General features: G+C 43.0%; 1 protein-coding gene across 1 annotated transcript in view; it reads right to left on the bottom strand.

Annotated features, from left to right (window-relative positions):
- Nucleotides 1–265: 265 nt before the first annotated feature.
- Nucleotides 266–14356, bottom strand: part of CDH26 (cadherin 26) — a 122874-nt gene continuing 108783 nt past the window's right edge. Inside the window, exons 17-19 of the mRNA XM_069751210.1 lie at nt 14080–14142; nt 8791–8874; nt 266–4254 (exon numbers count right to left, since the gene is read on the bottom strand). Of these exons, the coding sequence (XP_069607311.1) occupies nt 4066–4254; nt 8791–8874; nt 14080–14142 (336 nt within the window). The 3' untranslated portion in view covers nt 266–4065. The remainder of the gene's footprint in view (nt 4255–8790; nt 8875–14079; nt 14143–14356) is intronic.

Consider the following 14356-nt stretch of genomic DNA (forward strand, 5'->3'; position numbering starts at 1 on the left):
CTACAACCATTTTTTCCCTTATTTTATGATAATGGTCTGAGTTGCTGCTCTACATGCTCAGCTCCAGATACCCCATTCCCAGAATTGTACCCGTTCTTTGCACAGCACTTTCAGGTAAGCGATTTATCGCTTGTCGTCATCTACTCTACCAAAGTTTTTCCGCAGTGGTGCGCTCTTTTAATATTTTACAGTATCCCAGTTAGAAGACATCCATTTTTGGCCTATATACACAGACACGCACCAAAGTTATCACATAGACATAGGATAGGGTTGATGAGCCCCCACATTGTATTAAAGTTTTATTTGGATTTTTTTTCTTAAAGCAAGAACCAAAATATGAAACCGCTCACAATGTTTACACAAGCAAAATATCAGATTTCATTTGTACAAAGGTGTAAAAAAATATTAAAACTTGTAAAAATCGACAGTCGGAAATCCACGAGTCACCAGCCTTCACCAGTGCTATTTATTAGGCAAGGAGATCCGAACACTTTTTCCAAAAGTTATTCACTGTTACAAGAGTTTGGCACTTTTAGGACAGATTTGTCCAGCTCTACAAAACTGAAGGGCTATCCTTAATTGGGGTATCCACTTCTTTGACAGTGATGATTTATCCTTAGGATAAGTAAATCAACATCAGTTCGGCTGGGGGCCAACACCTGGCACCCCCACCGATTAGCTTTTTACCTTTGGCAGAACATCGCAGCTCCATACCCTGTGTAGTGGCTGCTGCCAGGTATTATGGATCGGCTCCTATGTTCTTCAACAGGAGCTGATCACCAGTACACCGCGCACAGAGCTGTGGTGTTCCAGCTCTGTACACCGTGCACATCCTGCCACTGAGGGTAATAAAATCTGATTGGTGGAGTGCCAAGTGTCAGACCACCAATCCAATGAATATGTCATAAATATGGACAACCCCTTTAAAATAGGCCATCAGTACCATAATAGTGCTTGTCCATACTTAACATCTTAAATTCAAAATGGCATTTAAATCCTGTCCACAGAAACATACTCAAACCAACCACTTTTTGCTATGGTTTGGCACGATTGGAAAAGTTGTTAAGTGTGGGGGTCTCATTCTCATCACTCCCACTGATCACGTTTTTGAAATGTCAACCTCGTTCTAATACTGGACACAGCTCAATACTTTTAGTCTCGTCTGAGTCTAGTACTGTAGCTCAGTTTCGCAGTCTCATTCACTTCAATCAGTAGATCAGTTTGGGTGCGAAGATTTGGGCCACCACTAAACTGATATGCCTATAATAAAGAGAAGTCAGCAATTTTGTAAAGCTGGAGGCTTATGATTTTATTTAAAGCTTAATAACGGCACCATTGAAAATTCCACAACTTTCTGATACACTATGTTCCAACTCCCCACTATTTAAAAAATGTGCAGCTTGCTGTCAGTGAATAGATCCATTCTCAGCTCACATCTAGAGCCTGACAACCCGTACTGTATTCACAGCACAAAAAATAGACATGATCAGATTAAAGAAATCCTGCTGTATACCGCTACATTGGAGCAGGCAGGGGATCTGATCGGTTCCCTTTAGGTCTCTAGAGCCATTTATTCATTGACAGTAAGGAGAGAGTTAAATAATAGGTTTGACGTTCGAACACAAAGTAGATTAGAAAGTTGCTTATTAAGCTTTATTATTAGCAAAAGAGAAAAATAAACTTGTATTTTTATTTTTTTGTAAAGTGAATCCGTTGTATAATATGGCGCTCACTAGCTCCAGTGTGCGACGAGGAGGTAGATACAGTTCTGTTCGCATGTTGGACGGTTCTGTTCATCCTCTTTTCACACAGAAATACATTATATACAGAAAAGCCATTTAAATACTTAGAAAAATGGAGGTAAGCTCGGAGAAGCCCATCCCTGTTTAATTCTACTATCCCAATCCTTCTATACGGTTTCCATCAAGTAAACTGCAGAATATGTGAAGCAGATCCTGCCCAGCTGGAAGTATCAGACACTCTTAGTATTTTCCAGCAGACATTTGTACTTTTATTTTCAAGGATTGGGTTATAGCAGTGATCTCCAAATTGTGCTTCTCCAGCGGTCAGAAAACCACAAAGCTCTCTGGTACCCAACACCCAGGGCAAAGCCATGCCCGTCTCCCTCAGCTGCTCTCTTGGTCTTATAATCTTAGAGGATCCCTCAGCAATCCTGACCCGTCTGTGTTAGTTAATACGTACATTCTCCATAGTATGCAAATGGTACAACATCTTTTGTTCGCTTTCGGCATTGTGCGGTTCCTCTATAATTACTCCTGGAAATGATGAATAAATTGACAAGTGAGTGTTGCCGTTTCCCTTGTCTACAGGATCTGTGCCTACGTATTCTGTGCCATCCAATCTGCGCTGACAGTATCAGACAGTGTATGGATGCACCCTATTGACCAGGAGGAATAATAACACTCAGTTATCGATCAATCCATTAATTTTTCAAGAGGAAAAGCACAATGCAGAATTTTAAGAAAAGATGCTCCAGAATGGTTATTCCGCTGGAATGTAAGTACTTACAATTGATCAGCTGTCCTGTGATGTTTCACTAACTATCCACTTCTTGCTACAGCCATATCGGCTTATTTAAAACACATACAGTATACCCTATATATATATATATATATATATATTATATTCATTCGGGTACTTAGGTTTCATACAAAGAGACTCAGCAATAGATTGCGTACACATCTGGCCTCTTTCCACGCCTCTCTGTGTTACAGATGACCTGCCACATGCTCAAAAAATATAGTTGAATACCTGGCTACAATCCCTGCGCTCTCATGATTTTGCTGCTCATTTCAGTTTTGTGCTGCGTCGTTCCATTGCAGAGATATTCACATTTGTAGCTTTCGGAGCGCAGTATGTGAAATCTCTGCTTTGCAGTCAACTGGGAATTTTCTTAAGTTTTCTCTGGAGGCATGCACTCTCGCCGCTCTCTCCCAGAGAGTTTACATCACCTCTCAGTAGCTGATCTAGCAGTCTATCAGGCTTAGACTCTGCTAAGCTGTGACTGACACCATCTGGGAGGACGGAGTGAAAGCGCATGTCACCAGAGAAGACTGAAGAAACGCCCAGTTGCCCTACAAACAGATTTCTCATACTGTGCTCCACAGGAAAGAAATGTGAATATCTTTGCAACAGAGTGATGCAGAGAAAAGTGGAAAAGAGCAGCAGAAACAGGGAAGCTCAGGCATTTCTACAAAGTATTTAGCTCAATTTTTGTAACCAAGTGACAGGTCCCCTTTAAAAGTCTATTCCGTCCAGAAGAGTTTATCACCTATTCTTTGTAAAGGACGGAAATGTTAGATCGGTCGCGTCACCCATTTAAAGATAATATTGCTGTTAAAAAAAACAGCAGATTACTATATTCGGCTGTTTCCATCAGTGCCATAGACTTTGAATACAGAGGCAGAACATTTGCTTGACCGATGCTGCATTAAACCCCCTCCTAACCGTGGTCTTGCAGCTGGGAGATCAGAAGGAGTCAGGCCACTAGCGATCTAGCATTCATTACTGATCCAATGGACAAATCATAAATGCTTCTGGCTGGAGAGCCCCATTAAGCACAGCCATGCTTTTCTCTCTTATCAGTTCTTAAATTAGATGCAAGGTATTTCAGCAGAGGTCTTGTCCAGCTGTTCATTCCAGGGGCTCCTCATCAGCCATCTTCCCGTCATCTACACTATTTAAGCAATCAGTCTATCTTGTCCAGAAATGAGCCAGAGCATTGTATTTCCATAGCTCCTGCCTATGCAATCATCCCAGCAGCCTGTCCAGAGATGTTCCCAGCAGTCAATCTCAGCGGTCTATCACTTAGTGGCCAGGGACTGTCTCATCTCCCCATTCATCCACGTTGTCAGTTTCTGTGCTAAAAAGGAAATAGTACAATACACAGCGTATATTAAAGCATCTGCAGCAAAGCAATAATTCATTCCCCTCAACCTCTCGCTAAATAAGCCTTTGTGAAATCCTTTTCAGATACATTCCCCAAGATTGCTCAGTGCAATAGCAGGCAGAGTGGAAACAGTCCATGGTCCACACGGCCCAGCATTACTTCTTGCAGATCTCTTCCAGTTTGGAAAACTTGGGGTCAAAATCATCCAAGAAGGTGAAGTCCATGGCGTTGTCTGGGAAAGTGAATGAGTCCATTGACTCAATCCGCTCTAGCTCCCCCTCATATGCATATGTGCGCGGCTTGTAAGTGCTTATTTCATCTTCGCCATTCATGCCCTGAAGTCGCTGGAAAGTAAGAGAGGGTTGTGCATTAATGTGGGTTAATGGGGGGGGGGTCTCTTATTCGAAATTCAGACAAAAAGTCTTTTTCTGTACAGGACCTGTCTTGTCTAACAATTCACAGACAACCCACTGATTTTCATTGGTGCTATGCAGTGGTGGCGCGCTAGAGAAATTAAACACAGACTATGTTCACACGTTGCGTTTTTGATGAGTTTTTTTCCGCAAGCAAAACCTGCTCTCCTGGCAGTAAAGAAGCTGCTTACAAAAAGCAATGGTGGAAAACTCTTAAAGGGAACCTGTCACCCCCCAAAATCGATGGTGAGGTAAGCTCACTGTCATCAGGGGCTTATCTACAGCATTCTGCAATGCTGTAGATAAGCCCCCGATGTAACCTGAAAGAGGAGAAAAAGAGGTTATGCTATACTCACCCAGGGGCGGTCCCTCTGCAGTCCGGTCAAATGGGTGTCTCAGGTCTGCTCCGGCGCCTCCTATCTTCATTCCATGACATCCTCTTCTGGTCTTCACGCTGCGGCTCTGGCGCAGGCTTTCTTTGTCTGCCCTGTTGAGGGCAGAGCAAAGTACTGCAGTGCGCAGGCACCGGGCCTCTCTGACCTTTCCGGTGCCTGCGCACTGCAGTACTTTGCTCTGCCCTCAACAGGGCAGACAAAGAAAGCCTGCGCCGGAGCCGCGGCGTGAAGACCAGAAGAGGGCGTCATGGAATGAAGATGGGAGTCCCCGGACCTGAGACACCCATCGGACCGGGACTTCCCCTGGGTGAGTATAATCTAACCTCTTTTTCTCCTCTTTCAGGTAACATCGGCGGCTTATCTACAGCATTACAGAATGCTGTAGATAAGCCCCTGATGACGGTGAGCTTACCTCACCCGCGATTTTGGGGGTGACAGGTTCCCTTTAAGCCACTTTTTCTATTGTAAAGGGCAACAGTTTCTTTTCGAGCTTCCAACATTTAAAAAAAAAAAAAATTCTATCTGCAAAAAATCTAGGCAATACATTTTTATATTCATATTCCCCATCCATTACCAGATTTAAGTTTCTATTCTCCATCGTACTGGAAAACAAATGAGCTAAAAGATTCTGACCCTATCTTGATACCAAGAATGGGAAAAATCATCAGATTTCAGCTTGTGTTTCGTGCTGCAGAGCTGACCTCTCCGATCAAGCACCTGGGCTGGAACTGACAAGCGGTAGCAGATCACGGCACGCTCTGACACGCATGTGACTTATTCTAAAAGGCGTGCGTGCGTCCGATTACAACAGCTTTGATGGGTTTTATTACAGTCACAATTTGAGCAAGGTGTACATTCCTCGGACTTGGACGTGATCCAGTCATGACTCATGATAGTCGTACTTAACACTTATGGTGTCGGCTAATTTGCCATGTTATTAGCTTTGCCCATTGTTACCGAAAGCGATGGTGGGCGTACCCATAGGTGTAATGATATAAACGGATTTATTGCTGGAAGGGTGTTAGGTTTATATAAGCTGAATGTAACTTGGCTCTGTTACCAATGAATAATCGCCGGGCTGTGGAAGGTGTAATTATGTGCAGAGCTAGGAAAAATGCCACGTAGCAGAAAAAGTTACTGTCTGGAGCCATCAAATCTGGTCCCTGCAGCTGTAATATTCGGAGACACAGTAAAATGCTTATTACAGCAGATTAACTTTTAAGAACTTGCAGTTGATGGTGCACACCAAAGTCCTACGCATCGTTACAGCCCGTTAAGGAGCGGAGCTGTGTGATCTCAGCAACAATTCACACCCTTAAAAGAGAATCTGTCAGTAGGATCACCCTCCTAGTTGTATAATGATACCTTGATATTTGCAATCCCATGAATTATTCCTGAGAAATCTATTTAGAATTGAGAGTCCTTAGTGGTTGATACCTTTTAATGGCTAACTGAAAAGATCGTAACAAATTGCAAGCTTTCCACACTACTCAGGTTTCTTCATCAGGCAAAGACTAATACAAAATCTGAAGAATCACATATGTATACACAACACAGCCCAGAAAGAAATAACTTAATAGATAAGAGAAATAACGTAATAGATAAGACAAGTGATGTTAAGCAGAACTATCAGTATGGGAGACTGATAAACAGTTGAGGCCATAAATATTAGAACAGTTCATAGATAAGGAGTGTGAATGTTTTATTGTCCTCTGATTGGGGTCTGCTTCAGTGTTGTGAAGCCCCCACAAGGTCTGAGGAGCAAATTCCTTAATTGATGTAAAAAGACATACAGTGGGGAAAAAAGCATTTAGTCAGCCACTAATTGTGCAAGTTCTCCCACTTGAAAAGATGAGAGAGGCCTGTAATTGACATCATAGGTAGACCACAACTATGAGAGTCAAAATGAGAAAACACATCCAGAAAATCACCTTGTCTGATTTATAGTGGAAAATAAGTATTTGGTCATTAACAAAAGTTCATCTCAATATTTTGTTATATATCCTTTTTTGGCAATGAGAGAGGTCAAACATTTTCTGTAAGTCTTCACAAGGTTGGCACACACTGATGATGGTATGTTGGCCCATTCCTCCATGCAGATCTCCTCTAGAGCAGTGATGTTTTGGGCCTGTCGCTGAACAACACAGACTTTCAACTCCCTCCAAAGGTTTTCTATGGGGTTGAGATCTGGAGACTGGCCAGGCCACTCCAGGACCTTCATATGCTTTTTACGAAGCCACTCCTTCATTGCCCTGGCGGTTTGCATGGGATCGTTATCATGCTGAAAGACCCAACCACGTTTCATCTTCAATGATGCACTCAAAACTCACGATACATGGCCCCATTCATTCTGTCATGTATATGGATCAGTCATCCTGGTCCCTTGGCAGAAAAACAGCCCCAAAGTATGAAGCTGCCACTCTCATGCTTCACAGGTGTTCTTTGGATGCAACTCAGCATTCTGTCTCCTCCAAACATGATAAGTTTGTTTCTACCAAACAGTTCTACTTTGGTTTCATCAGACCATGTGACATTCTCCCAATACTCTTCTGGATAATCCAAATTCTCTCTAGCAAACTTCAGACGGGCCCGGACATGTACTGGCTTAAGTAGGGGGACACGTCTGGCTTCAGGATCTGAGTCTCTGGCGGCATAGTATGTTACTGATGGTAGCCTTTGTTATGGTGGTCCCAGCTCTATGCAGGTCATTCACTAGGTCCCCCCGTGTGGTTCTAGGATTTTTTTTCACCTTTCTTGTGATCATTTTGACCCCACAGGGTGAGATCTTGCGAGGAGCCCATCAGTGGTCTTCTATGTCTTCCATTTTCTTATTATTGCTCCCACAGTTGATTTCATCACACCAAGCTGCTTGGCTATTGCAGATTCAGTCTTCCCAGCCTGGTGCAGGCTACAATTTTGTTTATGGTGTCCTTCGACAGAGCTTTGGTATTCACCATAGTGGAGTTTGGAGTCAGACTGTTTGAGGTTGTGGACAGGTGTCTTTTATACTGATAACAAGTTCAAACAGGTGCCATTATTACAGGTAATGAGTGGAGGACAGAGGAGCCTCTTAAAGAAGAAGTTACAGGTCTGTGAGAGCCGAAAATCTTGCATGTTTTTAGGTGACCAAATACTTATTTTTCACCATAATTTGCAAAAAGTAAACCTTGCCAAATAAGACAAGGTGATTTTCTGGATTTGTTTTCTCATTTTGACTCTCATAGTTGTGGTCTACCTATGATGTCAATTACAGGCCTCTCTCATCTTTTTAAGTGGGAGAAGTTGCACAATTGGTGGCTGACTAAATACTTTTTTCCCCACTGTAAATCTTGAGAAATCCACATTTTTCTTAATAGGTAAACTTTCCCACGTATAATGGAGAACTGATAATGATCCACCTCTTGTAAAGAGACAGAGTACACATTTCCAGTTCAGACTCTTAAAGGATGTGTCCTTTCTTGGGAAACCCCACTCCCTTGAGTATACCGTAAAGCAGAGCTGGAGATGTAGTTTTTAGGGCTCATAATCATAAGCATCCCAGAAGAACAAATAATACACAGCTGTCCATAGATTTTATGAATGGATTATCAATATGAAAAATGGAAAAAGAAGCAGAAGAAACCCTGTGGCTTTGCTGTAGCTGTATAGTTAAGACTGAAGCCAATCAGGGGCTGCAGCAGTCACAGGACAAGTTTATACCAGATGACTGGTGAGGGGGACACAGCTCTGAGATCGGAGCAAGAGTGCTGTTCCAGAGTTTATTTCCATTTATGCTGTACTCTGGGGCCATTAATATAGTGCCTTAAACAGAGTAGTGCTGCAGTTCCCTGCACAATGGGCTGCTGGGTGGGGCGGCTGTACAGAAAAAGAGTAAAAACGGACCCTTATTCTTTTTTTTTTGTATCACTGGGTTCCCAAAAGTCAAACCTTCACCAATCGTAATACTATGGCATTCCAGCATACCAGGACTAACTATGCAATGTCAACCTATGGTGGGAATCTCCTTTACGTCACACTTGTTTTGATGGATCCGGTACACCCATCTAAAACCGTAACCCAGATTTTTGCTTACCTGACTGAGCATTTCTCCAATTTTCTCTACAAACACATTGTCATGTCTGTTCTTAATGGATCCACTCCTTACATATTTGCTATTCTAGAATTGAAACAACACGTGAAAAATTAATTAGTAACAAATATATACTAGGATTTTAGGATTTTACAAGCAGCCAGGACATAGAAGGTAAATACAAAAGTGATTACCTTCTACCTGCCTATAGTTCAATAACTACTATATTACAAGGCACTCAGATGCTTTAGGTATTGGCAATATTCATTTCTTTTAGTGTAAGGACATCTAGTGGTGAAAAAGGGAATTGCTTAAAATACATTGTTTAATATAGTAAAGCTCAGCATTGGCTTGTTGTAACGAGATAAATTTGCATTTTATCATCTCTATCACAAAAACCAAAAAATAATGTGTGGGTGTCTTATGTCAGGTTATGCAGATCATCCTTTTTCACCCTTCTTATCGGTGATATGTTAGGCCTTATTCATACATTACGGTTATGCCCGACTAATCCACCTGTCCCCCCGCTATTCCCCAGCCTCTCCCCTGTGTCAAGCCCTTCACTGGCTTCCTATCGCCCAGAGACTCCAGTTCAAAACCCTCACACTGACATACAAAGCCATCCACAACCTGTCTCCTCCATACATCTGTGACATGGTCTCCCGGTACCTACCTACACGCAACCTCCGGTCCTCCCAAGACCTCCTTCTCTACTCCCCTCTCATCTCTTCTTCCCATAACCGCATCCAAGACTTCTCCCGTGCTTCCCCCATACTCTGGAACTCTCTACCCCAACACATCAGACTTGCGCCTACCATAGAAACCTTCAAAAAGAACCTGAAGACTCATCTCTTCCGACAAGCCTACAGCCTGCAGTGATCCTCAACCTACTGAACAGCCGCACAGCCAGCTCTTCCCTCTCCTAGTGTATCCTCACCCACCCCCTGCAGACTGTGAGCCCTCGCGGGCAGGGTCCTCCCTCCTTATGTACTCGTGTGCCTTGTTATCTGCTCATGTTTAATGTATTTGTCTATATTTGCCCCGTATTCACATGTAAAGCGCCATGGAATAAATGGCGCTATAAAAATGTATAATAATAATAAAATGGTGCTTTTTTATGCCGTTTACTAAGCAGAAATGCCCACAGAAAAAATAACAAAATGGTTCCATCTTCTAACCGCATAATAATCTCATTGCATGCTTTTGGCAATAATACCAACTTATTTGTACTTTGCCAGAACTATACTCACAGGATACCAGAACTACACTGTGTGCAGAATTATTAGGCAAGTTGTATTTTGATCACGATACTTTTTATACATGTTGTCCTACTCCAAGCTGTTCAGGCTTGAGAGCCAACTACCAATTAAGTAAATCAGGTGATGTGCATCTCTGTAATGAGGAGGGGTGTTGTCTAATGACATCAAACCCTATATAAGGTGTGCTTAATTATTAGGCAACTTCCTTTCATTTTGCAAAATGGGTCACAAGAGAGATTTGACGGGCTCTGAAAAAGTCCAAAATTGTGAGATGTCTTGCAGAGGGATGCAGCAGTGTTGAAATGGCCAAACTTGAAGAGTGTTCACCGAACAATCAAGCGTTTCATGGCAAATAGCCAACAGGGTCGCAAGAAGCGTGTTGGGCAAAAAAGGCACAAAATAACTGCCCATGAATTGAGGATAATCAAGCGTGAAGCTGCAAAGATGCCATTTGCCACCAGTTTTGCCATATTTCAGCGCTGCAACGTTACTGGAGTAACAAAAAACACAAGGTGTGCGATACTCAGGGACATGGCCAAGGTAAGGAAGGCTGAAAAACGACCACCTTTGAACAAGAAACATAAGATAAAACGTCAAGACTGGGCCAAGAAATATCTTAAGACTGACTTTTTAAAGGTTTTATGGACTGATGAAATGAGAGTGACTCTTGATGGGCCAGATGGATGGGCCAGAGGCTGGATCAGTAAAGGGCAGAGAGCTCCGCTCCGACTCAGTCGCCAGCAAGGTGGAGGTGGGGTACTGGTATGGGCTGGTATCATCAAAGATGAACTTGTGGGACCTTTTCGGGTTGAGGATGGAGCTCAACTCCCAGACCTACTGCCAGTTTCTGGAAGACAACTTCTTCAAGCAGTGGTACAGGAAGAAGTCGGTATCGTTCAAGAAAAACATGATTTTCATGCAGGTCAATGCTCCATCACATGCCTCCAACTACTCCACAGCATGGCTGGCCAGTAAAGGTCTTAAAGAAGAAAAAATAATGACATGGCCCCCTTGTTCACCTGATCTGAATCCCATAGAGAACCTGTGGTCCCTCATAAAATGTGAGATCTACAGGGAGGGAAAACAGTCCACCTCTCGGAACAGTGTCTGGGAGCCTGTGGTGGCTGCTGCACGCAATGTTGATCGTAAACAGATCAAGCAACTGACAGCATCTATGGATGGAAGGCTGATGAGCGTCATCATAAAGAAAGGTGGCTATATTGGTCACTAATTTTGGGGGGTTTTGTTTTTGCATATCAGAAATGTTTATTTCTAAACTTTGTGCCGTTATATTGGTTTACCTGGTGAAAATAAACAAGTGAGATGGGAATATATTTGGTTTTTATTAAGTTGCCTAATAATACTGCACAGTAAACAGATATCCTCCTAAGATAGCCAAATCTAAAAAAAACCACTCCAACTTCCAAAAATATTAAGCTTTGATATTTATGTGTCTTTTGGGTTGATTGAGAACATAGTTGTTGATCAAACTACTATATAATTGTCTAGGAGTCACTTCCGTCTGTCCTTATGTCTGTCTGTCTGTCATTCTGTCACGGTTATTCATTCGCTGGTTGGTCTTGCCAGCTGCCTGTCATGGCTGCCGCGACCAATCAGCGACGGGCACAGTCCGGAAGAAAATGGCCGCTCCTTACTCCCCGCACTCACTGCCTGTCGTCCAGAACACTGCCCCCATCCCTTATGGGAAATATGCAGATGCATGTAAAGAAGCTGCGGAGACACCATCATGTGTTTCTCGACGCAAGCAGTGAATAGTCAGGCCTTTCCCCGGGAAGGAACAACCACGGGAAGGGCAGCATCCTATGAAGGAAAGCCACCTATGCCAAGCATGGTATCCATCCACAGACAGCTGTTTCGGGGTTTTGCCCCTCATCAGTGTGGAGTAGGAATCTGGCTATTAGGAGCAGTGCCTAGTAAAAAGGCTATAAAGGCACAGATGATTGGCCTCGGGGAGACCAAAACATCCAACACTGCGGAGAGGGATGGGGGCAGTGTTCTGGAATCACTGCGTTGAGAAACACGTGATGGTGTCTCCGCAGTGTTGGATGTTTTGGTCTCCCCGAGGCCAATCATCTGTGCCTTTATAGCCTTTTTACTAGGCACTGCTCCTAATAGCCAGATTCCTACTCCACACTGATGAGGGGCAAAACCCCGAAACAGCTGTCTGTGGATGGATACCATGCTTGGCATAGGTGGCTTTCCTTCATAGGATGCTGCCCTTCCCGTGGTTGTTCCTTCCCGGGGAAAGGCCTGACTATTCACTGCTTGCGTCGAGAAACACGTGATGGTGTCTCCGCAGCTTCTTTACATGTATTTTTTATTTTTTAACCTGTGACAAACCTGGCTGGGCAATATACTACGTGACTGGCCAATATACTACGTGGCTCTGTGCTGTATACTACTTCGCTGTGCAATATACTACGTGGCTCTGTGCTGTATACTACTTCGCTGTGCAATATACTACGTCACTGGGCAATATACTACGTGGCTCTGTGCTGTATACTACGTCGCTGTGCAATATACTACGTGGCTCTGTGCTGTATACTACATCACTTGGCAATATACTACGTCACTGGGCAATATACTACATGGCTGGGCAATATACTACGTCACTAGGCAATATACTACGTAACTGGGCAATATACTACGTGGCTGTGCAATATACTAAGTAGCTGGGCAATATACTACGTGACTGGCCAATATACTACGTGGCTCTGTGCTGTATACTACGTCACTGGGCAATATACTACGTCACTGGGCAATATACTAAATGGCTGGGCAATATACTACGTCACTAGGCAATATACTACGTAACTGGGCAATATACTACGTGGCTGGGCAATATACTACGTGACTGAGCAATATACTACGTGACTGGGCAATATACTACGTGGCTGGGCAATATACTACGTGACTGGGCAATATACTACGTGACTGGGCAATATACTATGTGACTGGGCAATATACTACGTGGCTGGGCAATAGACTACGTGACTGGGCAATATACTACGTGACTGGGCAATATACTACGTGACTGGGCAATATACTACATGGCTGGGCAATATACTATGTGGGCTGTGCAATATACTACGTGGCTGTGCAATATACTACGTGGCTGGGCAATATACTACGTGGCTGGGCAATATACTACGTGACTGGGCAATATACTACATGGCTGTGCAATATACTACATGGCTGTGCAATATACTACATGGCTGTGCAATATACTACGTGGCTGGGCAATATACTACGTGGCTGGGCAATATACTACATGGCTGTGCAATACACTACGTGGGCATGCATATTCTAGAATACCCGATGCGTTAGAATCGGGCCACCATCTAGTAATAAAAATAATCCTCTAAAATACAACTTGCCTAATAATTCTGCACACAGTGTATATCTGCTGCAGCTCTGCTAATATTCTTAGTGATGATCTCGTTATGTAGTCCTTCATATAAATGGCAGCTTCCTTCTGTCAATGCACAGCGTAGGCAGAAAGCTGTTAATCATTAGTAGAGGTGGGACTATAAGAGCTCTTCAATGTGAAGACTAACAGAGCTGCAGCAGAAAGTGAATCATCAAAATTGCAGCAAGAAGCCCAGTAAGTGATCCAGTGCGGTAATTATGGTTTCTGCCCCTATGTTATGCTGCCCTCAGATTAGGAAAGAGAAACCTGGTGACAGATTGTCTTTAAAGCCATAGTGAGTCCCTGAGTCCATCAGAGATGGTGACACGAATATACAGCTATACAGAACAGGCACTTTTCCCCTTAAATTACATCATAAAATTTTGCTGCACCTTATGCATCCTTTATAGATCCATTATCAAGTCAGACTAGACATATAGGGGGTAGTCAGTCATTTAAGACTAATCCTCCTTTGAATTATTATATGCTTTCATCTGCTTATGGGTAAACCATTCACATTGGAGAATTGCTCATCATGATCCATGATTTTTTTTTAAAATGTCTTTCACCCTTTAATATCCACCAGTCATTACTGAAGCTTACCTGTGCCCAGGATGGATTTTGCCCTGTTCGCTTAGAGGCAGATCTTAAAAGTCCAGCTCCATCCTGGTGATAAGAAATCAAACATGTTTCCCAAAGTATAAGTCATCTCATTTACTTAAAGAGGCTATACCGTCATATGATATTAATTATTTATTTTCAAGATGGGTCCTCAATCTTAGATTGGTAAGCGTGTTGGGCGTTGCTCCTTACCATATGACTGAAAAACCAATTTACGGTAACTATTCGACTGTAGTAATAGCAACCAGCAGAACTGTGA

Source organism: Ranitomeya imitator, chromosome 2 (assembly GCF_032444005.1).
Source record: "Ranitomeya imitator isolate aRanImi1 chromosome 2, aRanImi1.pri, whole genome shotgun sequence".
NCBI classification, from domain to species: domain Eukaryota; kingdom Metazoa; phylum Chordata; class Amphibia; order Anura; family Dendrobatidae; genus Ranitomeya; species Ranitomeya imitator.